Here is a 25,354-nt window from a genome sequence, read left to right on the forward strand (position 1 = left end):
GAGGGGGGTCCCCCCCTTCTGGCCTTACAAGGGCCTGGAAGACAGAAGTGGGGGGGAGAAGCAGCCCTGGTGGGGAGTTCAGGGTCGGTGGGTGGGCTCTGGGCTCTCCGGCAGCTCAGCCATGAGAGTCCCAAGTGACAGGTGGCCTGGAGCCTGTCCAAATATGGAATGCGCCTCAACCCCTGCAGGGGCAGGCGGCGGGTGAGGCGGGGAGGTCGGGGAAGAAGTAGGACCTGTGGGAGGTCAGGGGTATAAATCACAGGAAGGGAGCCCAAGAGCAGTTACCTTTGGCGCTCGATCTCTCTCTCTCTCTCTCTCTGCTGCAGGAGCTGGTGAGTACCCTCGGGAGTCTGCTTCAACTGGAAGCTCTTTGGGGCAGAGCCTGCATATGGTGGGGGCAGGAAAGGAAGAGAGAACTATGGAAACCATGTCCCTAAAACCAATCCTCCTCTTGCAGCTTGTGTTAAAATTAGTTAATCTAAATAGATGGCACATGGAAGTGGGGAGGTCTACACTCCCCTCTATCAGGGGGAAAAGGAGAGCTGGCCTTGTGGTAGCTAGCATGACTTGTCCCCTTAGCTAAGCAGGGTCCACCCTGGTTGCATATGAATGGGAGACTTGATGTGTGAGCACTGCAAGGTATTCCCCTCAGGGGATGGGAGGTGGAACCAGAAGGTTCCAAGTCCCCTCCCTGGCAGCATCTCCAAGACAGGGCTGAGAGAGACTCCTGCCTGCAACCTTGGAGAAGCTGCTGCCAGTCTGTGAGGACAATACTGAGCAAGATGGACCAAGGGTCTGACTCAGTATATGGCAGCTTCCTATCTTCCAGAGAAGTCTCCAGAGAGGCATCTGGATTATCCCATCTCCAAGCATGGATGGGGGAGAGGAGAGGGAAAGAGAACAGACTGGCAGGTACAGTCTGGTACAGGTACAGTGTGGTGATCAAAGCCAAGCAGCTGCCACACTAACCACTGCGAGTTCGAGTCCCTCTGGTGTCTCCTTTAAAGGGAAAACAAGGGAATCTTGCTGGAGCAGACCCAAGGGTCCGCCAAGTACAGCTTCTGGTTTCTGATGGTGGCCAACCAGATGCTTCCCAGAAGTGGAACATGTAGGCAAGAGCCTTCCCCAGCAACTGGTGTTCAGAGGTACACTGCTTCTGGATATGGAAGTTCCACTTGCCCTGCTTGGAGAATTGGACCTCCACAATCGATTTGGCCAATCCCCTTTTACAGCCATCCAAGGGTTACCTTGACACATGTCATAGACCCTGGATGGGTTTCAATTTTCTTTACTCAGCAGTGGTCACAGAGGGTCCCCCTGGGAGACCTGCATTTTAGGGTAGGGGGGCTTTAAGCCTTTGCCCCTGCAGGGGTCCAATCTACATCTCCCCACTCCCTGTATTTTAAATGCAACATGTAGTTTGCTCTTGTGCATGCCTGCATTTCCTTTAGAAGCAGCTACCATGGGTAGGGATTGTGGGACTTAACCCTCTTCCCTTGCACAATAAAATAAGCCCTCTATTAGTCCCCAAAGCGCCTGCAGATTCTTTGGGCTGGATGCAAAGAACCATGGGCAGAAGGGAAATAGTTGCCAGTACTTGTGCCAGAGCATGCAAAAGGGTCCCCGCAGCATGATAACTGGAGGGTTCCACAGCAGCTTCTGCTATCCGGCTTGTGCCCAAGATTGCACAACTGGAACGGCCTGTTTGGCTTCGGTTCCATTTCCCTGGTGCAACGTTCGGGTGCAAGGGGCAGAGCAGCACTTCCCTGAGCAGAGGATGCCCTCCAGGTCCCAAAGAGACCCTGCCCCTTCTCGTTCTTGCTGGAACCGCCCAAACGTCTGCAGAAGAGGCTCAAGGCCTCGGCACCTTTCAGCTCAACTCCAGCCCCTCAGCTCTGGGATGCTAGAGGGGCTGAAAAGCCGGGCAGAGAGCCGATGCAACTCCTCATGCGGACACTTCAGGCTGAGAGAAGAGAAAAGAAGCCCAGTTAAACCCCTCCGCGGGGCGTCTAACTTTCCCCTTCCACCTGAGTTCACGTGGCCTCCGTCAGGAAGGCAAGAGGGCCAGCCCCGGGTGCTTGGGGGAGGCAACCCGAGCCCCCGCAGTCTGTCTCTCTTCCCCCAGTGAGCCCACGCCATGTGTGACGACGAAGAGACAACGGCCCTGGTGTGCGACAACGGCTCAGGGCTGGTCAAGGCGGGCTTTGCCGGCGACGATGCCCCCCGGGCCGTGTTCCCCTCCATCGTCGGACGCCCGAGACACCAGGTAAGGCAGCCGCGGGCGCAGGGCTTGAGGCTGAAGGGCACCCACCAGCCCAGCAATGGAAGGCCTGGACACAGGTGGGCCTGCCCAGCCCAGCTGACCCCGAAGGGCCAGGGAGGCCACCAGAGAGCAGCCTCAGAACAGCGGGGGGCTGTCCCCGACAAATGCCAACCAGGGTAATTAAGAGATCACTTGCCTCTCTGCGTTCCAAGGGGGTCAGGTTCCCCCGGGGTGGAGTGATGCTCCCAACAGCTGCTGCGCTGTAGCTTAAGAGGCAGCAGCCATTTGGAGGCAGGGCGGGGCGGGGCGGGGCGGGGCGTGCGCCCTTCCCAGAGGGGGCTGCGAGGTTAGTCCGTCCACAGCTCAGGGCAAGAGCAGCCGCTCTGCATGAAGCCCAGTCCTGCAACGGCAAGACGGCCACGGGCACCCATCGCCCTTGGGGGAACGGAGGGGGCCTGCCACCGAGCCCCTCACCGCCTGGGAAGCCTGTCAGGGTCCGCCCACCCCGGGGAGCCAGCCGTGCAGGCTCCCACTTGGGCCATGCACTCCGCCCAAAGCCCCCTCAGTCCTAGACGGGCTGCACAAGGCAGCCACGCACACTCAGGCAAGACTAGCCGTGCAGTGCCAGGCCCCAGTGCTAGGAGATGCCGCGGAGGGCCAGCAGAAGTGCCCCTGAGCAACGGCAGAGTGCATTTCACCTGTCGGCCTCCCCCCGTTTGGGTTTTGTTTCCAAAAAGAGGCCAGCCCCCACCCTCCTTTCGCCCAGAAGTTAAGCACAGGGCAGCCTGGAGGGGGGCCCCCCACTTCTCCCTGCTCCTCCCCAGGGCGTCATGGTGGGCATGGGCCAGAAGGACTCCTACGTGGGAGACGAGGCCCAGAGCAAGAGAGGCATCCTGACCCTCAAGTACCCCATCGAGCACGGCATCATCACCAACTGGGATGACATGGAGAAGATCTGGCACCACACCTTCTACAACGAGCTGCGTGTGGCCCCTGAGGAACACCCCACCCTGCTGACAGAGGCCCCCCTCAACCCCAAGGCCAACCGGGAGAAAATGACCCAGATCATGTTTGAAACCTTCAACGTGCCCGCCATGTACGTGGCCATCCAGGCTGTGCTGTCCCTCTACGCCTCTGGCCGCACCACCGGTAAGAAGGGAACAAGAAACTAATACCAAGAGAGTGACTCCCGCACGTGGGGGGGGGGGGCTGCTTGGCGTGCACAAGGTGGGCTGGAAGGACCTGGGTGGGCTAAGGGCCTGGCATAACACAGTACAAGCCAGCTGCTGTTTTCTGTGCCAAGAGAAGCAGAGGTTCGTCTGCTTGTATGCGTTTACGCAAGCTTAATTTTGCGAGAGAGGATGCTGGATGAGATGGGCCCGACCCAGCAGGGCTGTCCTCCGGTTCCGTTGAGACAGCCAGAGAAATTTCCAAGCCTCATCCCTTGGAAATCCAACTCCAGACCCCCACCCCACTCCAGAGGATGGGAAGACCACTTGCCACCCCTCTCAACCCGTTCCACTTCCAGACACTCAAGAAGCACTTTGCTCCCCACTCATCCTCTCCTGGAGGACTGGATTGGGGAAAAGGAAAGGCAAGTGGGAGGATGAGGACCTATAGGCAGGCCGAGCCCCCCGCCCCAGAAGTCTCTCTCCAATGACTTCTGATGGTTCTTCCACCTACCGGCGTGGAAGTGCTTCTAGTCCAACCCCTTGCTCAGTACAAGGACCCCCCCCCCTTTCTCCCGCTGGCCTTCTCCTGACCGGGGTTTCCTCTTCGGTAGGCATCGTGCTGGATTCTGGGGACGGCGTCACCCACAACGTGCCCATCTACGAGGGCTATGCCTTGCCCCACGCCATCCAGCGCTTGGACCTGGCTGGGCGTGACCTCACAGACTACCTGATGAAGATCCTAACTGAACGTGGCTATTCCTTTGTCACTACAGGTAAGTGGGCCGCCCGGTGGCTGGCTGGACCACACCAAGGAGGGAAGACGCCTCGCTTAGCCTTGGCGCGGTCCTTGCGAGAGGCGTGACCAGGAGAGTCTTCCGCATGGCCTCAGAAGGGCCAGAGTGGGAGAGAGTCCTGGCCTCTCCTGGGAAGAGTTGAGTTAGAGTCACCCAGAGTTTTCCACCTTGGCTCAGGACGTCTTGGGCAACAACTAGCTAAACTCTAGCGGGGCGAGGCTGAGCTGCTCTCCTAGAACAAGGAGGCCCCTCCTTTGGAGAACTGGGCTGGACAGCTTGAGTCCTTTTGTCTTCCCGCAGCTGAGCGGGAGATTGTGCGCGACATCAAGGAGAAGCTGGGCTACGTGGCTCTGGACTTTGAGAACGAGATGGCCACAGCGGCTTCCTCTTCCTCCCTGGAGAAGAGCTATGAGCTCCCTGACGGGCAGGTCATCACCATTGGCAACGAGCGTTTCCGGTGCCCAGAGACCCTCTTCCAACCCTCTTTCATTGGTAAGAGTGCAAAAGGTGCCGAGACCCCCTTACGGGTAGGAAGGGGATCTTTAGAAACAATGAACGGTTCTTTCCACAATAGCAAACAGTGGGAGCACCTCAGAGGTTAGCTGACTACATGGGTAAGGATCACAGCCTTCGCCTCCCATAAAAGGGCTCCAAGCTTCCGTTTCCTGTTCTGGACTCTCATCACAACAAGGAGAAGCTACCAATAACAGTCTTTTCCCCACCATCATATTATAATTATAATTATTTAAGAAACTACACAACTCCTGTCCAATATATTGTAGTATAGAGCAGGGACCACTTCATTGGATGCGCAGGTCAGGCTCTAGCTTACAAAAGCATATACCACAAGACATCAGTTAGACTTCCAAGTTCCAGAAGATGTCCCCCTCCCGTTCTTGCTGTAACAGATCTAAAGTGGCTTAAATTCTTCCAGAATTTAAGGCAGTCATGCCAGTGGCTACCTTGCATCCTGTGGCAATGAGTTTCCCGGGCTAAATGCTTGTTGCAGGGCTTCTCCTTTGCTTGCACTAAAAAGCTGTTACCTATCAGCTTTTTAAAAAAACAGAGATACAAAACCACAAGCTGCGACTACTTAAAAGCCATCAAATACATCATGTGTATGGTTACAAAATCCCACAAATACTGTACTTCATGAAATATCACAATTTGGCAAGTCCATCATTTAAACAGAGGAAGCCCAATTGAGGATTTAAACACCCACGGTGCATGTCTGTTTCCCTCCCATTCACTCTCTCCACCCCTCATGATTTCAAGAACTTTCTTTGATACTCAAACTATATCTTCCCCTGCCACAAAAACCATTCATCTTCCTTGCCAATAAAAGGCATTCTCTATCACTCCCTATCAGTTTCTGTTTAAAAGGGAAGCTGTCACTTATGGAAGTGTCAATCCATGGATGGTTGCCAAGGGGGTGGTGGTAATTCAGAGGGGTACGGCACATATCAGTGGCAAGAAAGATCAATCCGCGCGTCCAAGAAGGCCAGGAGTGACACTTCCAAACCTTATCTGACACACATCAGGAACTGCAGGGAACCTAGTAGAGTGGGCGGTTTGATCACAGGAGCCTGGACCGACCGGAGCATATCAGGTAGACATTCCACGGATGAAGGGGCCTGAGGCTTGGATAGTGGGTGTAGACGACAGCTGATCTTTCCTTGCTGCTCTTTCCCCACCCAAAATAGGCAAGGCGGCTGAGAATTCCGGGGTAGCGCTTCTCCTATAGTGAAGGGAGACGTTGCCTCCTCTTGCCAGCTGTTGTAACCCGAGGCCATAGGGAAATCTTTTCCCTGTTGCCCTTGGTGAAGGATTCTTCCCCATGGCCCTCTTATCATAGGGATGACCTCTCAGCCTCTGACCACCCGTCCCCCCGCCAGCCTCCTTCCACCCAACTCCTCCACACACTGCAGCAGCCTTATATGGCCATGGAGGAGGCACTCTACAGAGAGGTGTGAATGCTTAAGGAAAGATGACCAAGTCTGGCCAAGGATTTAGGAACATTCTCTGGGATGGAAACGGTGCTTCTTAAAAAATGTTTGCATTGCCGTTTTAAGTTTTTATATTTTATTCCGTTATGTAAACTGCCTGGAGATGCGGTCCGGCGGGGCATAAGAGCACCCCACCCTGTCCTTAAAGATACCCCCGCCACCTTCGAACTGGCCGAATTGCCGGACATTTGAACTGGTCCATGTACATCCCTGGTGGCGAGTCTCCTCTTTTCCATCCTGCAGAGGAGAGAGCCAGAGGCATTCTTGAGCCATCTGCCAGGCAAGATGAGCACTCCTATCATAATGTTGTGGGCTAGTCTGCCTCTAGGGCACCCAAACCCACAGAGAGCACTGGCCTCGGCTTCCCGAGGTTTAGCAGCAGGCGCTTCTGAATTGACACAACCATTCGCAAAATGGCACCGTGTGCATGGAAAACCTTCTCACCTATGCTATGCAGCAGGTCAATCAAGTTTCACCACCTTCCCTTCTCCCCAGGCATGGAATCCGCAGGCATCCATGAGACCACCTACAACTCTATCATGAAGTGCGACATTGACATCCGCAAGGACCTGTATGCCAACAACGTCCTCTCTGGTGGCACCACCATGTATCCCGGCATCGCCGACCGGATGCAGAAGGAAATCACAGCCTTGGCACCCAGCACCATGAAGATCAAGGTGAGGCCGGTGGGCAGATGGCCAGAAGCTACCGCATTCCGAGAGGCCCCCAAGGGCACAATACACATTGCCCTGTATCTGGGTGGCAATTCCATTCAGAGAGGCAGTTTCTCACGCCTGGCTTAATCTCTGTGGAGGACCTTGAATCTCCTCAGCAAGGATGAATTGCCTACAATCCAACATACTCTCTGCTTCACTGGTTCCCTTTGCTCTGAAGGCTCCGTTTGGCAGGCAAGGCAGCGACCTTACTATTCATCTCTGTTTCTCTTTCTAGAGAAACCAACACCCAGGGATAGGCTTGATGCATGCAGCAATTCTGTTAGTAGAGCTGCAGGACGTGATATTTGGCTGAAGAATTTAGTTGCCCAATAAGCTCGGTTTCAATATATTACTAGCTGGCCCAGGCACAGAGCGTCTGTACCTCTAATACTCCCCCCCTCCTTCTCAGCTCTCTCCCCATCCTCAGCCCCCGCCATGGCTTTCTCTCCCACCACCATTTCCCCTCCACACACCTTCTCCCCCCCCCCCGCCATTTTTTCTGTCCGCCGCCACTTTCCTCACCCCCTCCTGGCAGCTCGCTCACGCTCACAAGAGCTGCCACACATGGGATTGGTGACGGGTACGTCTTAGATAGATAGAGATAGAATTATTTATCTATCTTTTAAATGGGCAAGTTTCTAGTCTTGGTTGTGCACAATCTACTTGGAAGTGTGTGCCTGCTGGAATTGCAAAAGCCAGAAAGGCGGTGGAGTCCATTCACCAAAGACTGGAGGCAAGGCGTCCATGGCCCGTACAGCTTTGTGCACGTCCCATGCAACACAAGAGGGGCCCATTTCAATTTTGCACAGAGGACATGGATTCAGGTTGCAGCTGGACTGGCCACACCATTTGCTTGCATCTGGTGAACCAAGCAGTCTTTCGCGGCAGCAGTTCAGGACCTGGCTGAAGCCCTTGTTTGAGGGCTAGCTCCAGCCAAGCCCCCAAGCCCAGCCGGCCTCAGAGAGGCTCCGGATCGGGGCTGCCCATGGCCCTGACCACAATGCCATGGAAGCAGCCGCCCAGTGGTGACCAAAGCCTGCGGGAGCCTTTGCTTGCTTAGAAAGGAGCTCCAAGGTAGGTTAAGAAAAGGCCTCATCTCTAGGTAACCCACACGAATTTCAGGTCCGTGTCACCTCTCTCCTGCTGCAGATCATTGCTCCTCCTGAACGGAAGTACTCCGTGTGGATCGGTGGCTCCATCTTGGCCTCCCTCTCCACTTTCCAGCAGATGTGGATCAGCAAGCAAGAGTACGATGAAGCAGGGCCCTCCATTGTCCACCGGAAGTGCTTCTAGACCCACCAGCTCGTGCCTTTCCTCTGCGTCTCATTTCATGCTCCGGCTACCATCTTCCCCCACCCCAGATATGCCACTTATGCTACTGCTCATGACACAGAAGGTGCTCCTCCTCTGCTTTAGAGAAACCCAATGTGAGGAAGCTGACTCCCGAGCAGAATGAAGATCTGCAGAAACACTTCTGTTCCTCAGGGTCTTGCTTCCACGGCAAGGCTGTGATCTCCACATACTCCAGCCTTGCGAGGTTCTTTTATTTTGAGGGTCCTTTCAAAAGCTGGAGTTTTGTATTGGTTGAAGAACTATTTCTCCCCACATCTCTTCCCTTCACAAAGCCTTAAATAAATACAAACATGTCTTACAGGGGAACGTGACAGGAGAGAGTTCTGTTCTAGGGTCAGCACACCGCTGCTGCTGGGTCAGGGCAGAATGGCGTCCACCCCACAGCAAGAGGGCTGCTTGCACCTCCTGCAATTCTACATCCAAGGGGGAAGAGTTACACAAGTCAACACCCCAAGAGTCTCCACTTTCCGTTTCAAAAAGAAAGCAAGTTTTGAGTCCTTGTGGCTGCAAAGCTAGGCTTGACAGCATATAGGAGATGCCAACAACTGGAGTTTCAGAAGTGATGATGGCGATAATATTTACATTGGCCAAGGTGATCATACTGTTGGCTTCCTGATAATTGCTTATTTTAAAACACAAAAAAGCCAAGTTTCTAGTTCACATGGCTGCAAAGATGCCAGCCCCACTAAAAACATCTATAAGCAGGAATCCCCAGAGAATGGGGGAAGAGGCTTTACTTTCACATCCCCACAGCTGTCACAATAGCTGGTCCCAAGAGAGAAGGAATCACATTCCTTGTCTATCTTTAGTCTGTTCTAAGCAACCTTGGAGATCCTTTGTTGCCAAGGTGGGATATAAATCTCTATAGTAAAGCTATGCTTGAAAGCGTGTGGACAGATGCCAGGTGAATTACCGAGAAGCCAGAAAAGTTGCAAGATCCAAATGCCAGAGGGTTGTAATGGGGTTACAATAGGGTTGTAATGGCCTGCAGATCAACTCACCTCTTACCAGGATAAGCAGAATTACCTAAAAGCAGAGGAAGTGTTGCAGTATACAATTATGCAAAGTTATACACAAAGCAAGCAAACTTTCATACAAGCACTAGAATTCGCAGATCCTCTGAGTACCAGTTGCAGGGGAGTAGTGGCAGGAGAGGGGGCATGCCCTCGACTCCTGCCTGTGGCTTCCGGCGGCATCTGGTGGGCCACTGTGGGAAACAGGATGCTGGACTAGATGGGCCTTGGGCCTGATCCAGAAGGGCTATTCTTATGACCCAAAAGTCTAACAGCCAACAGTAGTTTCCTTCTGTTCATGGTTCTCTGGATCCAGCCCACAGTTATTCATAATGCACCTTATATAGAATACAATGTGAAAGTCTAGTGGGATATACATTTATGCATTCACAGCTTTCTCAGCACGAGCAGTTCTGTGTCTAATTCAGTTTATAAGCAATTATTTCCAGGACTATAGCTGAAGAGGTGAAAGATGCAGAATGACAACAGACCCCACAAGCTGCTCCAGCATCCTCAGACAACGCAGCATGGCTTTGCACCAGACAGACACACTCACCCCTTTAGATTGAAAACAAAAACGTTTATTTTTAACGTACAAATAAAACATAATACCAAAAGAAAGTCCCCTTGCTCCCTTTGATTCCAGTGAAAATATTTGCTAAGAAATGCAATCACCTTTAAAAAATGTCTTCTAAAAACCGACACAACCTGGAGGGTAGAGCGGGGGGGAGGAGATATGGAGGGGGGGAAACCAAAAACAAACCACACACACAACCCCCAAAAGGAACCAGAATAACTACAACATAAAACATATTTTTAAGAAGTACTAAATAGCCACATGGGGGAAGGGGGGGAGTACACGCATCGACCTTTCCTTTCTAGGAGAGAATCCAGGTGAAGGGATACGAAGAGGTGGTCCAAATGTTGGTAAAGAAAATTGCTATGCCAAATAAAACAGGTATTAATTATGGAGAGACAGGAAGATATATTCAGAGTTCTTCAGTTTATCCACAGTTCAAAAAGCTTTTGAGACTGCCCATGGATTTTCAAAAAACAACCAACCAACAACTCCCTTGTTTTTCCACACACACACAAGAAATGGTTTATTTTAGAAACCCTACTCTTTAAAAATATCCAGTGATATATTAAAAAGGTAATCATGACTTGGTAAAGACAGATTATAATCCCCATGCTTCTTCAGCAAAACCGGACAGATCTACCCACAATTAGGGATGGCGGTGGGGAGGGGAAGGAAGCGAGTGGGAACTTTAGCTCCAGGAAAAATAAAAAAAGGAGATTGCAAGTTTCATTTGGATCCCTTGTCGCTTCCACACTGCACAGAGAGCAGCTGAGCAAGATCTGGAGGATGTGTAGTCCTCTACTCTCAGAGCGGGGAGAGGAATGACAACAGGTCTTGGGAAAAGCCCAAGATGAGAAGAAGTCCCAACCCTTTCACCCTGCTTGGTTCTGCTGTGGGCCCAGGCTCCAAGCTCCCTGTGGCCCTAAGCTTGGGGCACGGCTGTTCCTGCATCAACTGACAGGTGCACCCAAGGCCCACCGGGTAATGCTGCCGAGAACTCGGAGGTGTACCTTTCTCCACAATCTGTGCAGAAAGCCAGCCATGCGGGAAGCAGCGCGAGGGCTTGGGCTTGGACACAGACACAACAGCCCTATATGGCAAGTGGCCCTGCAGCTCTGCCAACCCCACCTGGGAGGGCTAACCCAAGGGCTTCTGCCCCGATGGGCTCTTTCCTGGCTCATTTGTCCATTTGCAGCTATGCCTCTCCCTGGCCGAATTCTGTAGCCTGGGTGGATTCTCTCTAGCCAAGCGAGGGGCAGGAAGGAAAGAGATGGCGATGTGATGGTGGCAGGGGTCAGGTAGAGAGAGCAGCCCCACCACCACCACCACCAGAGACAGCTTGGCAAGGAAAGCCTGGCCCCAGCTTTACACCACTGGCTGTATTCCCCCCCACCCCACTTCTTTTTAAATTCCAAGTGAAAAGCCATCCATAAGAATCAGCATGCTCTCCCTGGCCCGAGGCATGTGTTTTTCACAAATCCTTAAGGATAAACTTGGAAGTCTCCAATTCCCATGAAGAAACTCACTGCCACTCCTCCCATTTGCAGAGGTGCACATCAAGCGCAAGGCACACCCCAATTCAAACCAAGTGAAGGCTTTCGGCTTCTCAAATGAAGACGTGCCACAGCGCAGGGTGGGCTTCGCCGACCACTTAACCCCGCCCACAAAAAGCTAGGCCAATGGTGGCTAGAAGCACCCACGTGGCCTTCCTTCAGCAGGAACAGCAAAAACAGCTGGGAGAGGAAGGAGGCTTTGAGGCTGACGCCCCTGGAACACACTCCATTTTGTGGGCGAGCGGCACAAGACAGGTCATTCCAGGGGTCAGGATCACTGGTATCAATAGACAGGATCTGGACAGCGGTTAGGAGCACCTGCCCCCCTCCCCAGGGGACCATGCAGCAAACTACACCACCAAAAAGCACCGGGATGAGAGAAGAAAGCCACTGACAATGGCCTGGCAACCAACATGCTCCTAAATCTCCACAACAGAACAATGTTCTTCCCACCAAAAAGAAAAAAGAAAAGAAAAGAAAACAAGAAAGACAGCCAGGTGAATAAAGACGTTCAGGTGAGCAATAGTTTGTGCAGCAACCTGGTACAGGCTTTACTCCAATGCCAGGTCTCACGCCTGGTGGCTGGGCCCCAAAATGGAGCTTGCGTAAAACCAACGCACCTCCCTGAGGTGAGAAGGATGCAAGATCTCAGGTGCCCCATAGGGATGGAAAGAGGGCATCGTACTCCGTGGAAGGACAGCCACTCAAGTAAATAACTGTCCTTCTGTCAGTGAAGCATACAGCTGGGGCGTCAGCCACCGTCTATGAACTCCTCCTCCCTTGGCTGATAATATGCAAGATCATGAATGCCATGTCAGGCAGCTACCCTTAGCAAGCAGGGCCCGAGGGAGAGCAGCCCTAAACCCAATTCCTAGCATGTGCACCACGTTTTCCTTCATGCCACCTTCCGTCGGGCCTTTCCATCAACAAAAGGCCAACATTCCAACGTAACATTTGCTCAGCAGAGGGCAGCTCTGGCAAGCAGCTCTCTCTAGGCTTCTTGCACGCAGAAAAAGGTCAGCTGCACAGCTCACCAGGAGAGGCACTTAACAAGCTGAATCAAGCACAGAAACCAGCCTCAGGGATTGACTAGGAGCAAGCTTCCCAAGCAATCAGTTTCAGTCAGCACCGTTTCCCCTCTGTACCACCAGCCGGGAGAAATGGCTCCAGATACCAATGTTTTGACATAGAACATTATTGATCATCTGGCTCTAGATCCGTAGCACCTTTTTTGCAAGAGCTTGTCTCAGCACTGCCCACCCCCACAATCGGATGGGAACGAACGAGGTTATTCCCGTGACCCTCACAAAGGGAACCACGTTCCACTGCTAGACACTGTAATTCTGCAGCAAAGCAGCAGATGCAAACTTGACCATGATTAGGAAAGAGATGCAGAGGCACAGATCAATAAAACGGAAGCGAAGTAGCCTATCTGGATCTCCCACTCTAGAAATGGGCGATGCAGAATCCATGAAAAACCAATTCCCTCCACCTGCAAGTTTGAAAAATAAATTATCCCTACCACTCACTTTAGACGATAACTATTTCCTTGCTGCAGAAATGCGAGGTTTAAAACCAGCTGTTTGGATTCGCTCCTTCGGTTCGAGGCCACAGGGAAGCAAGATCCGGTGCTAGGCCTGAGAATTAGGCAAGATTTCGTTTCCAGAACCTCCCGTGCGGAGGAAGATCTTTCATCCTGGGATTCAGGATGCGACAGAAAAGTCTGTTGTCCTGGCTCAGGGCACAGAGCAAGAAACGGGGGAGCTGGAGGGCGGGCCGTGACTGGGCAGAGAAAACCGAAAAGAAAGGCGGGCCGAGGTGAAGAGTCGGGTTCTTTGGGAAGCGGATTGCCAAGGGCAGCCTCAGTGGCAGCAGCCTCCACAGTGACTGCCCGAGTGAGCATGCTGGCTCTCACCAAATTTCGTTCTTCGGCTGAGGATCTCATAGGAGCAGTCTTCCCCACAGCAGCCAGACATGCTGGGCGAGGCGTCGTCAATTTCAAACCTGCAGAGCAAGGCAAGAGAAAGAGAAAATCTAGAAGCTGGGGTAAGCAGCAAGGTGGCCAGATTTGCAGATGATACCAAACACTTTCGGGAAGCGAAATCCAAAAGAGGTTGTGAGAAGCTCCAGAAGGGTCTCTCCAAACTGAGTGAGTGGGTGACAAAACGGCAAATGCGGTTCACTGTTGGCAAGTGTCAAGTGATGCACATTGGGACGAAAAATGCCAGCTTAAAGTATACGCTGATGGGATCTGAGCTGTCGGTGACTGACCAGGAGAGGGATCTTGGGGTGGTGGTGGACAGCTCGTTGAAAGTGTTGGCTCAATGTGCACAGCAGCTGTGAAAAAGGCCAATTCCATGCTAGGGATCATTAAGAAGGGGATTGGAAATAAAACGGCTAATATTATAATGCCCTTATACAAAACTATGGTGCGGCCACACTTGGAGTACTGCATACAATTCTGGTCACATCTAAAAAAAGGACATTGTAGAACTGGGAAAGGTGCAGAAGAGGGCAACCAAGATGATCAGGGGCCTTAGAGCACCTTCTTGATGAGGCAAGGCTACAACACCTGGGGCTATTTAGTTTAGAAAAAAGTCAACTGCGGGGAGACATGATAGAGGTCTATAAAATCATGCATGGTGTGGAGAAAAAAGTGGATAGAAATTTTTCTCTCTCTCACATAACACTAGAACCAGGGGTCATCCCATGAAATTGATTGCTGGGAAATCTAGGACCAACAAACGGAAGTACTTTTTCACACAATGCATAATCCATTTGTGGAATTCTCTGCCACAAGATGTGGTGACAGCAAACAAGCTGGATTGCTTTAAGAGGGGCCAGCCTCAGAGACAGGATGCCTCTGAGTACCAGTTGCAGGGGAGTCACAGGCCACTGTGCAAAACAGGATGCTGGACTAGATGGGCCATGGGCCTGATCCAGCAGGGCTGTTCTTATGAATGGTGGCCAGTCCATCACCAGCAGGGCTTCTGCAGGAAGCTGCCTGCACCACAAGACCACAGTCAGAGGCCCAAGCACCTGCCCCCCCATCTTCTTAAATGAGACAGGGGGTGGCTGGAAATGGAGCTTATTTGACCATGGCACCCCCACACTTCTCTCCCCCCTGGGGAGACCTAGCTAGCCCTTTCCAGCCCACTTTCAGGAAGTTAGCAAAGATCATGTGGTTTCAACAGGCATCTTAAAGGCTTGTGTGATGTTTTACTCCACTGATCAGGCTGGTTACCGATTACTGCTGCTTGCTGCATTCTGTCTCTTTTGATGCTGCTGAATCTTACTAAGTTGTTTTAAAAGTGGTCATGTGTTATCATTGGTGTATGCTACTTTTGGCTGATAAGCAGGGGTCTGTCTCTCTGATGGATGGATAGACAGGTATATGCATTCCAGGAACAGTGCAGTATTTTACTGCATGGGCAGCCATTTGGTGGCTGGAATTATTTTAACCTATCTATGCTATTTTTAGACAGTGCTGAAACCCGCCTTTAGCCTAAGGGACTGGGCTAATGGCTCCAACCCCATGGAAAAAGGAATACCCTTCCCACCCTCTCCCTGCCCCACACACAGAAGAGGAAAAGAATTAAGCCGACTCCTTACTGTAAAGCTTCTCTGAAGAACTGGTATGCTCCACGATTGTGTTTAAATACGGTTAGCATAACTTTCTTCATCTGTGTGCTAAGAAGAGGGGGGAAACCATCAGGGAGAGGCAAGATCAGCTTTGCTCCTCACAGTTGACTGGGAAAACAAAGCATTTGAACCTGTTCTAGTTCTATGAAAACAGGGAAGAAGATTATACATTTCAAGGATACATATAGGATTAACTCTATTCCCATGACATGTACTACATCTAGCACAGAACTGGACCACCCAGAGACAACTGCTAATTTTGTTTTTAAAACTCAAGGCCCATACAACACTAACAAAATAGTCAGCTTCGCCAAACAAAGGTACAAAATCTACTTTTATAAAGATCTGGTCATTTTCAAGAACAGCACAGAAAAATGCACAGGGTCTTCCACAATTTTGCATGCATTTGGGAGTGATTCACTTGTACTTTTATTTTCTGTCCCATTTTTCAACACATAAATGCTCTCACGATGGCTTATAATTTCCAACGATAAAACCAATACAAACATAACATTTAAAAACAATCCTCAGCAAAGTATAAAAACAAAAACCCAAACAATCCAGCAGCTAAGACAGCTTAGGAAGATAAGAGATCTTCACCTGGCACTGAAATGACATCAGAGAAGGTGCCAGGTAAGCATCCCTGAAGGAAACACTTTCAGACTTCAGTGCTCAAAGACAGGATGCCTCTCAATACCAGTTGCAGGGGAGAGGGCATGCCCTCACCTCTTGCTTGTGGGCTTCCCAGAGGCATCTGGTGGGCCACTGTGTGGGCACCTGCCCTGCAAAACTTCCAATTCCCCCCCATAACTTTAGTCACCTGGTACACGGCTGAGGGGTGGTGGCCAGGGGGTGGGCTGAGCAGGCTTCCCCACTCCCCCATAGCAGTGGATGGAGCGGCCGCTGGGCCTGGGCTTGTGATGATCTATTTCAACTGCGCAGGTGCACTGGAGTGCCTCTCAGTTCTCAAGGGTCACTGGGCTGAATGTACAGGCCCAGCGGTCACTCCGTCCACTGCCGCGGGGGATGGGAAAGCCTGCTCGGCTCACCCCCCCCCTCCCTGGCCACCACACCTCGGCTGTGCACATGGCAGCTAAAATTATGGGCAGTGGGTGGAATTGGAGGTTCAGAGTGGTGGCAGGAGGAGTGGTGGCAGGAGGCCCCCCCAAAGCAGGTTTCCTATTTAAAAATTTTTTTAATGGGGGGGGGGGCACGGAGGGGCAGTCTCTTGATGGATGGTGGTGCCCAGGCGCCAGAACTACCTAGGTGCGCCACTGGCTGTGCTGGGGTCCTCATCTCCACCTAATGAGACATCAGAGGGTTGAATCCTGTTTCCTAAGTGCATAAACCAAAAATTAAACCAACAGGCAAGGAAAAACCTCTCAGAGGGTTTGCTGCGCTGCATGCCATTCCAGGCATCATCTGTGCCGAAATACAACTTGCATAAGGAGCCCCACTAATGTCAACGGGCAAGCAGACATGCTCAAAATCGCTGCCACAGGCTGAGAAGGATCGGCAGCCCATAGAGAGTGGGGGGTGGGGGCAGGCAGACTTACCCATTTGCCACGAGCTGCAGGATCTGTATGAGAAACTTGCCCAGGCCTTTCCTCCTCACTTTGCTTTCCAACTGCACTTCATAGCTGGCAAGAGGGTTGGGGAAAGTGTGAGAACTCAAGGCGCCCCGAGACTCAAAATTCTCTCATGAAGTTTTCCAATTCAGAGCAAAGCAATCAACTTGGAAGTCTTCCCACTCTATTGGGGATTAATTGTCCCAGCTGCTGCTGGAATGTGTGTGCATGCAGACATGCACAGAAGTCCTGAAAGCCTCTACGTTTCGCACTCACAAATAAATACAGTGGCTTATGCAAATGAACTCAACTTCAGTCATGAGTTTCATTCACAAAACCTGGGCTGTCTTGGTTGCCGAAGACCAAGGCAGCCCAATAATCCTGCACTCTCACCACACCCCCTGCTGCCCGTCCCGAGGAGAGGCACATACCAATAGAGGACCTCTTCCCCACATTCCACGTCGAAGCGGAAGTGGGAGAAAGCCACTGGGACGGAGCCATCTTTCAGAGCAATTAGGTACCAAGCGCGGTCATCTGTCATCTCGTCCCGTTTCTCTCGGTCCTTCCAACCCCACTCACTCTGCTCGTACCTTGGGAGAAAGAGGAAGCATCAGAGGGAAGCTGGCCACTTTGACATTCCCTTTTGCAGGACAAGGCCAAGACAGGAAGTACTTGCTGTGACAAACTAAGGTGTGAGCGAAGCACAGGTGGCAACCGCGGCAAAAAGCCTCTCATCTTCATCCCATGTGAAGGGGAGAAGGGAGTGCAGGAATCCGAGGGCTGCCCCCTGCTCGTCTGCAGGACAAGAAACCGTGGTTTCTGATGTCAGAGCCAAGCTGGGTGCTCTCTACCACTCCCAAAAGGCCATTTGGGATGTTGAGCCTCGTATGCTTTCCTGCTACCACGGCTGTTCCTTCAAATGCGGTTGCAACAGGGACGGGTGTCCTCGCCTGCTGTGCTCCGTTTCGTCTGCTCAACTCACTTCCGCTCGCCCACACCCCCTCCCAGTCTTAAAGCACTCAGCTTCTCTAAGGAAACTGCAGTGGCAGCCTCTAATGGGGTACCCCACACAACCACAAAGATGCAAAGCCAAGCAAGACCATCCATCTCTGTAGCCATATTTGGTCTACTTTGGCTGACAGTGGCTCTCTGTGGCCTCAGGCGGGGCCCCCTGCCAGCACCTGCTACTCGATCCCTTTAAACTGGAGAGACCAGAGATTAAAACGACCGCCTTCCACAGGCAAGGCATGTGCTCTGCCACTGAGCGATGGCCACGACTCTCAAGGCGGCCCCCCCATCCCTTTCGGCCCATCCCCACAACGGCTAGCAGGGGCCCCCTCCTGCCTCCCTCCGGCCTGAACATCCCCCAGGCCTTACAAGGTCTGCATGTTCACTTTGGTCAGTTCAAAAGCCCAGTCGAGTGTGGCCGGGTCCAAGCTGGAAACTCGTTTGCACTCAATTGAGACATTTAACCTGCAACAAGACAGGAGGGGAGGGAAAGAGATGCAATGAGGAGGAGGTTTGCTCTGCAGCTAGAGCTCTGAAATCCAAGGCCGGAGATGCCAGCTACAACGCGGCTGTGAGGCCAGCACGCAGTCGGCAGCCAGCCAGGAGCATGGACTGTGACATTTGCAAACTATGGACCACGACACACGAGCAGCAACTAGAGCAGGGAAGGCCAGGCTGTGACTCTCCAGATGCTGTAGGACTACAACTCCCATCACCTCCAGCAGAAATCTACTGTGGCTGGGGATGCTGGGAACCGCAGTCCCATAACAGCAGAAGCACCTCAGGTTGGCTACCCCATCGCTCAAGCACTGGGTGCCCTCCCAGTGCCATAAGAGCAGCCCTGCTAGATCAGGCCCAAAGCCTACCCAGTCCAGCACCCGGTTGTGCACAGTGGCCCACCAGATGCCTCTGGGGAGCCCACAGGCAAGAGGTGTGTGCAGGCCCTCTCTCCTGCTGCTCTGGCTCCCCTGCATCGTGCCTCTGAGGCTGGAGGCGGCCCACAGGCAGCAGCCGAGTTAAAATCCCTCCCGCCTCCCCAAGGAGGGCAGAGAACATCACTCACCCGTTCCGGTCATATTTCTTGAAGACTGGGAAGGCTTCCAAGGGATCCCCCAACTAGGGAAAAGAATGACAGAGTAAGCAGAGCGAGGAAGGGGTCAAGCTCTGCAGAGCAGTCAGGGCATGAATGTGAGTGGCCCCCCTCGACTGGCATCCTGGAGTGTCCTCGGAGGAACCGCCCACAGCCAGGGATTCCCCCGACCTGGAGCACCCTCCACTGCCCAGCCCCACAGGACACTCGAGCTAAGTTCCTCTTGAGGAGCAGCGCACTCTGGGGGCCCAGGAGGACCCCGTTGCTGCCAGAGTTGTTCTAGGCCCTGAGGTGCACCACCACCACCACCACCGAGCCTAGGCCCAGTCTCAACAGGGGCTCCCAAGGGCTTAACAGGCAGCCCACGGGCTGAGCCTGGAGACAGAGGGGCCCCTTGAGGAAAGGGAGGCCAAGCGCAGTGCAGGCGTGGGGGGTGAGGAGGCCGAGGCAGACCAGGAGGGAAGGAGAGGCTTCCGGGCCATTCCTGAAGCTCTTCAGCCTCCGCGGCTGGCACCCCAGTCCTGCTGCCTCAATGCCTGCTGGGTGACCTGCTTCATGCAGGGGAGGTTTGGACCAGGAGGCCGGAGGTTGCGTTTTCCTCCTTAAGACGCTTTGTGGGAAAGGCCTCTCCCCTTCAGTCCCCCGCAAACTTCAAGACAGTCTCCAGGGGGGGAATGCAGCTCACTTTATTTGCAGCTTCCACCTTGGCACAGACAGCATCCATGGCGGCCCGCTCTTCCAGACGCTTCTGTTTCTTTTCCTTGCCTTTGCTCGACTTTCTCTAAAATGAGGAGGACTGAGAGGTCAGTGCAACTGCATTCTGTAGGGCAGCAAGCACCGCGTCAAAGCAGGGGCTCTGTGTGTGCTCCATGCAACATTACAAACAGAAGGGTCGTGCAATGGAGAGAGGCTTCAGAAGGTGGCATAAATGGTCTCCTCCCCGCATTTTATCCTCATGACCACCCAGTAAGCTAGGTCAGGCTGAGATGGTGATTGTCCCAGGATCACCTAGGACGGTTCGTGGCCAAGATTTGAACCAAGGTCTCCCTGGTTCACTAGGCCAGCGCTCTAACTACTACATCACGCTGGCTCTTCCCAGCAGGATGTACCCTCAGGCCATCCATGGATTACACCAACATTTTAAAAAACCCCAAGGTGATGCTCAGACATAGCAAGCTGCCTTATCCAGAGTCAGACCATTGGTTCATCTAGATTACTGTCTACACGGACTGGCAGAGGCTCTCCCAGTCCTACTTGGAGATGCCAGGGAGTGAACCTGGGACCTTCTACAACGTGCAAAGGAGATGCTCAACCACTAAGCTGCAGCCCGATCCCCAAAGGGGAATATCTTACAGCAGAGATATCCAAATGCAAACCAAGGCAAATTCGTGCTATTCCTTAATAGGGCAAGACAGACATAGGAATATAGGAAGCTGCTGTATACCAAGTCAGACACTTGGTCTACCTAGCTCAGTATTGTCTACACAGACTGGCAGCAGCTTCTCCAAGGTTGCAGGCAGGAATCTCTCTCAGCCCGATCTTGGAGATGCTGCCAGGGAGGGAACTTGGGACCTTCTGCTCTTCCCAGAGCGGCTCCATGCCCTGAGGGGAATCTCTTCCAGTGCTCACACTTCTAGTCTCCCTTTCATATGCAACCAGGGCAGACCCTGCTTAGCTAAGGGGACAAGTCATGCTTGCTACCACAAGACCAGACAAGGGTGCGTTTCAGTGTTCTCTCTAACAGGAATCCCCAGATGTTGATGACTACAGCTCCCATCATTCCAAAGGCCATTGCAACTGGGGATGATGGGAGCTGTGGTCAACAAAGTCTGGGAATCCCTGTTACAGGGAACCCTGGTGCCTTTAACTTACACCCCACTGATTAAAATTGGCCCATGCTGCTTAATCAACTAGAGCTTTAATTGATTAATCCACCATTTAAACCAATTAAAGAGGTTTTGAATGAATGCTTCCCACAGAGCTTTGCAAGGCAGATGCTCAGGGCACCATCTTGGCAAGCCGGTGAAAGTGCCTCTGAGGAATGCTGGGCGATGCCAAGAAGTCCCAGCTCCCCTGGCTGACGAAAGGCCTCTTCAGCTGTTACATTTTCCCTCTGCGGAAATGGCCCCCGTCTATGTGCGGGGGCAGTGGGAAAAGAAGAACGCTGCGGTCCGTCAGGAGCAACAGGGAATCCAATCCCTGCACAGCACAAAACCCAGGCAGAGGAGCCGCGTTCCAGGCTGCACCGTTTTTTGTCTCCACCTGCAGGGCTGCACGCCCAGAAAACTCTGGCTTCGAAATATTGCCAATGAGAGAGAGAGAGACTTGCTTCTGAAGAGCTGTAAAGTTTTTGCCAGGCTGGTGAGTCAGGGAATATTGGTGGTTGTGAGCCAAAAGCACGCGCTTAACCTCAGCACAACCCTTCCACCCCCACCAAAGTTCAAGCAAGGACGCTCATGTTTGCAGTGCGCGGTCGGCTGGGAAGCCAGTTCAGAGGCTGAGCAGAGCAGGGAGAAAGTGGGGCAGGAAGGCTGCCAGGCAGGGAGCGGAACATCAGCTCGCTGGCATGAAAAGGAGTCAAAGCCTCTTAAACAAGAAGAGCGGTCTGCTGTCTTCAAGAAACTGAGGCACCCACAGTTAAAAAAAGAAGCAGTGATGTCTTGCAGGTGCGGCGAACTGTGCCATTTTCCGTGTGAGGAAAATGGGCACTTCAGCTTGCTTGGACGGAGCTTTGGATGGACATGAAGTCTTCTCCACCTACTGCATATAAGCCAGCAAAAGGCTCTAGGCCGTTGTCTGCTCACATGCACCAACAGAGGTTCATCAGTGACACATCCATTGTGGAAAAAGCAGAACCAACTCTCTTCCACGTTGGACCGACTTTGCTGCCAAACTGTCTGGAGGAAACTCTTAAGCATCACAGCCAGCTATTACCACGGCAATACATCCTTCTTCCAAGGAGCCCGGGACAATTACAAGCCCCTCACCTATTTCATTTCCTTTAAAATTCCACCCTTCCTCTAAGGAGCACAGGGTCGGCTACAATGCTGCCCCCCCCCTCCAATTTACCATCACATCAACCCCACAAGGTGGGTTCAGCAGAGAAATGCGATTGCTCCCAAAGTCCCCCAGTGAGCTTCACAGCCAAGTGGAGATCTGAACTGAGGCTTCTCCACATCTAGTCTGAAACTCCAGCTACCACATTCACTCCCAACAGGCAAGTGAGAATAAGAAAAGCAGCGAGTTACAGCCTTGACTTGTGGCATGTTTCAAGCTAGGGTGATGAAGGCAGGGATCTCCTACCTTTAAGGACAGGACTTCCACAGGGGAATCCCATTCAGTCAGGGTTCTTATCGCTGCATGACAAGATGTGCTTGACAAACTTGGTGACTACTGTACAAAACTTCATTCAGCCTCCTAAGACATTCATAGGCTTTAAGCTTTGGAACTTAACCGGGGGTCTTTCCCCGTTAGCCCTGGCTCAACTACCAACAACAAGGAAAGCAAGGCCTTGCATATCACAGTATGTGCCCCTCACACAGGCACCTTGGATACACTATCCGAATCCTGAAAGCATGCAAATGTAACCAAAACCAGACCCGCTCAAAAAAGGCCAAGAATTCCTCAAGGACCAGAGATCCTGCTCTCAAATGGGACTGACACCGGAGTTGTCATCTTTGGGCCGAGCCTAACACATCCTTGTTACTGCCACTGATCTTCCTCTCCTGTTCGAATTGAACTGTATTGATCTATATTAAGTTTTATAGGCTGCGGGGGTTTTTGCCAAAAAGGTCCTCAAAGCAAGATACAGTTAGAAAATGCAACCTTCGAAATACAATAAAATTGAAGAACATATACAAACAGAAAAGCAGCCAACCGCAGTCACAACTTTTATGCTATATAAGCTTTCCTCCCCCTGCTCCTTACTTTGATATTTGTACAACTCTGCGCTCCAGCTGCTAGTGAGGTACTGGGGTGAACTGGTATGGTCAGGCTGTTGAGCAGGATAGAATACAGGAGACCCAAGTTCATATCTCCACTCAGCCATGAAGCTCACTTTGGAGCAGACACTGTCTCTCAAACTAATCTACCCCACAGGGCTGTTGTTAGGATAACTCAGGGAACCACAAATGCCGCCCTGAGCTAACTGAAGGAAAACTGGGATAAAAGTGTAATGAATAATAAAATAATAAAAATATTTTATTGTGGTGAAGCTACAGTGATGGTGAGAAAATAAGTCCCTCAAAGCTGCAAGCCCATCCACACTTACTAGAGATGCATGTTTATTTGCTTTTATCTGTACCCACTGGAATCAGTGCTGATAAAAGCAAATACACATGCATAGGATTGAGCAGTAAGAGACATGTCTACATATATGTATGTACACAACTAAACTGTATAATCAGGCAAATCATGTGTTTAAAAGAAGAGCATCAATGTGTCAAATAAATAAATTGCTGCTAGCCACCTGGATGCTCGGGACTGGGGGTGGAACATAATTCTAAGTAATCACTCATGGCCATACATTTGCAAAAGCAACAGAGAATCTACCAAGCACATCAGCTCTGCAGAGGTGGACAAATAACGTGTCACATGGGGACAGCAGCTCAAAATAGCCCAGCCTCTTCCTAAAAACAGGAAACCTCTATATGGAGAAAACTGGTGTCTGTTATTGGCGGGATGTGTGTTAATAAATGAAAAGGGGGCCATTACTGTTATCAGCTGAACTTCCCAACACCAGCCCCACCCCACAATTATTCCACTTCAACCCCAAGTTACTTTCTAATACCCTCTTTTCCACCCCAAATTATACTAGGAAAATAGGAAGATGCCTCCTACAGAGTCAGACCCTTGGTCCATCTAGCCCAGTATCATCTACACAGACCGGTAGCGGCTTCTCCAAGGTCGCAGGCAGGAGTCTCAGCCCTATCTTGAAGATGCTGCCAGGTAGGGAACTTGGGAACTCCTGCATGCATTCAAGCAGGCAGGTACTATACCTGCCTCTCTGTACTGATCCTAAATCCCCCAACCCCCATGCAATATTTCCCCTTAACCCCCAGCTCCCAGACCACCTGCCTTATCTATCTATATGCCGCCTTTAGTTTCACAAGGTGGTGCACAATCAAAAGTTACACATACACACATGCAAAAAAATGAAACCCTAATTCCCTCCAATACCGATCTGCTCCACATCTCCCTCTAACACAAACTAACCTCAAGCCCCTCCAGACCCCACAACAACCAGACCCCAAATCTCCCAACACCCCCAGATTTTTCTCCTCCTCCCTCTCAACCTATCCCTTCCTGGTGCCCAAATTTCCCCCCTTCACTTTCTTACCATAATACCCTCCAGAACTGACTGCCCCCCCCCACCAAGCCATGTGCCTCCCTCCAACACCAAACATCCACACACACCCATATTACGCCCCACAAATGAGCCTCTCCTTAACCCCCATCACCCCACACCTGGCTTTAGAGTCAAGCCCCACATATTCCCAAATCTTCCCCTCCCTTCATGGTTACCTCAAGGCCCCCAATACTGACCCCCCCATACATTTCCCCCAATTATTTCTCTTCCTCCAATACCAAACTTCCCAATACCTCCATGTCAGCCTTAAACCCACCCCCAACGTATGCCCAGCCCTCAATAATTACCTCCCCTCTCCCCCCACATAGAGGCCCAATACCAAACTTTTCTCCCTCCTCAGCCCCCTCCCCCAAGCCCTGGCCCCCAGCTTGCCCACCCACCCACCCCCCGATAAACCTAGGCCTTACTCACCCCCATGATGATGACGACTACGACCCCCACCCCCCCCGCCTCTTCAGAAATTTGTGGTGGGGGGTCACAGAAAATAGGTTTAAAAGGGGGTATGCTTCTACTGCGCCTGCGCAGGGCCCCAAACGGGGGAGCGGGAGAGGCAGGGAACAAGCAGGCACCTGACGCACAGCGCGGAGGTGGGCACTCGCATGCGAAAGCGCGCCCGCGCATGCGTGCCGCCAAACCGCGGGCAGGGGAAAGGGCGGAAGGCAGGGGAGCGGGGCTTCTGGAGCGCGTGCGCGGGGGGAAGGAAGAGGGCGGTGCTCCAGCGTTGGTGGGCGGGGCGGGCGAAAAGGGCGGGAAAGAGGGGAGGGGGAAGAAGAAAGGAGCAAGGGGACCTGATCGCGCCTGCGCTTTAAGATTTTCTTTGCCAACCCGTTGTAGCCCCCACCCTTTAACTGCTGGTGGTCTCGCGCTCCGACCGTTAGAGGCGGCTGGCGCTGATTGGCCAGACGGTGCCCCGCCAGAGGGGGCCTCTCTTTTTTAAAAAAAGTGGACCGTTTGTTTCGCCCTTCAAACCCCAACTTTCCTATTATCCCGAAAAGCAGCAAAAAGTTCCAAAAGCAACAGATACCTGGGAAACAAAACAAAACACAACAAGAGGGCCCCGCTTCAAATGCACACAGCCTTGTTGTGAACAACCCCCGTCCCTTTGCATTGCAAACCTCTATTCCTCACTTTCTTCCAAGTGGGGAGGAAGAAGAGATCCAGATTTTGAGATACCTTTAAATACCTGATGCAACACACCCAGGAAACCCCTGGCCTCCCCTGAATCCTA

At 52.2% G+C, this 25,354-nt stretch overlaps 2 protein-coding genes across 14 annotated transcripts in view; one reads left to right on the top strand and one right to left on the bottom strand.

The window, feature by feature from the left end:
• Positions 1–25,354, bottom strand: part of NAA40 (N-alpha-acetyltransferase 40, NatD catalytic subunit) — a 37,950-nt gene that overhangs the window by 11,556 nt on the left and 1,040 nt on the right. For 2 of the 13 annotated variants that reach the window (XM_053278523.1, XM_053278522.1), the window contains exons 1-9: positions 24,538–24,774; positions 19,444–19,539; positions 18,732–18,784; positions 18,038–18,133; positions 17,092–17,250; positions 16,649–16,732; positions 15,063–15,140; positions 13,366–13,454; positions 12,980–13,087 (exon numbers count right to left, since the gene is read on the bottom strand). In XM_053278523.1, coding sequence (XP_053134498.1) covers positions 13,020–13,087; positions 13,366–13,454; positions 15,063–15,140; positions 16,649–16,732; positions 17,092–17,250; positions 18,038–18,133; positions 18,732–18,784; positions 19,444–19,539; positions 24,538–24,747 — 933 coding nt within the window. In that variant the 5' untranslated portion in view covers positions 24,748–24,774 and the 3' untranslated portion in view covers positions 12,980–13,019. Of the gene's footprint in view, positions 1–285; positions 383–6,200; positions 6,473–9,882; positions 10,258–12,979; positions 13,455–15,062; positions 15,141–16,648; positions 16,733–17,091; positions 17,251–18,037; positions 18,134–18,731; positions 18,785–19,443; positions 19,540–22,685; positions 22,708–24,537; positions 24,783–25,354 lie in introns of those variants that run through there. The other 11 variants (XR_008312291.1, XR_008312290.1, XR_008312288.1 and 8 more) reach the window with 10 other exon arrangements.
• Positions 2,138–8,595, top strand: LOC128337481 (actin, alpha cardiac muscle 1-like). Its single transcript, XM_053278527.1, has 6 exons — positions 2,138–2,266; positions 3,088–3,412; positions 4,047–4,208; positions 4,530–4,721; positions 6,731–6,912; positions 8,101–8,595. The coding sequence occupies exons 1-6, from the start codon at positions 2,138–2,140 to the stop codon at positions 8,242–8,244; spliced, it is 1,134 nt and encodes a 377-aa protein (XP_053134502.1). The 3' UTR covers positions 8,245–8,595.

The sequence above is a fragment of the Hemicordylus capensis genome, chromosome 14 (genome assembly GCF_027244095.1).
Source record: "Hemicordylus capensis ecotype Gifberg chromosome 14, rHemCap1.1.pri, whole genome shotgun sequence".
Classification (NCBI taxonomy): Eukaryota; Metazoa; Chordata; class Lepidosauria; order Squamata; family Cordylidae; genus Hemicordylus; species Hemicordylus capensis.

Excerpts from the sequence above, each read along its gene's own strand:
- LOC128337481 (XM_053278527.1), top strand. The coding sequence starts at position 2,138 with ATGTGTGACGACGAAGAGACAACGGCCCTGGTGTGCGACAACGGCTCA. Across the intron at positions 4,209-4,529 it reads CTATTCCTTTGTCACTACAG|CTGAGCGGGAGATTGTGCGC; the intron begins GTAAGTGGGCCG and ends GTCTTCCCGCAG. Across the intron at positions 6,913-8,100 it reads CCAGCACCATGAAGATCAAG|ATCATTGCTCCTCCTGAACG; the intron begins GTGAGGCCGGTG and ends CTCCTGCTGCAG.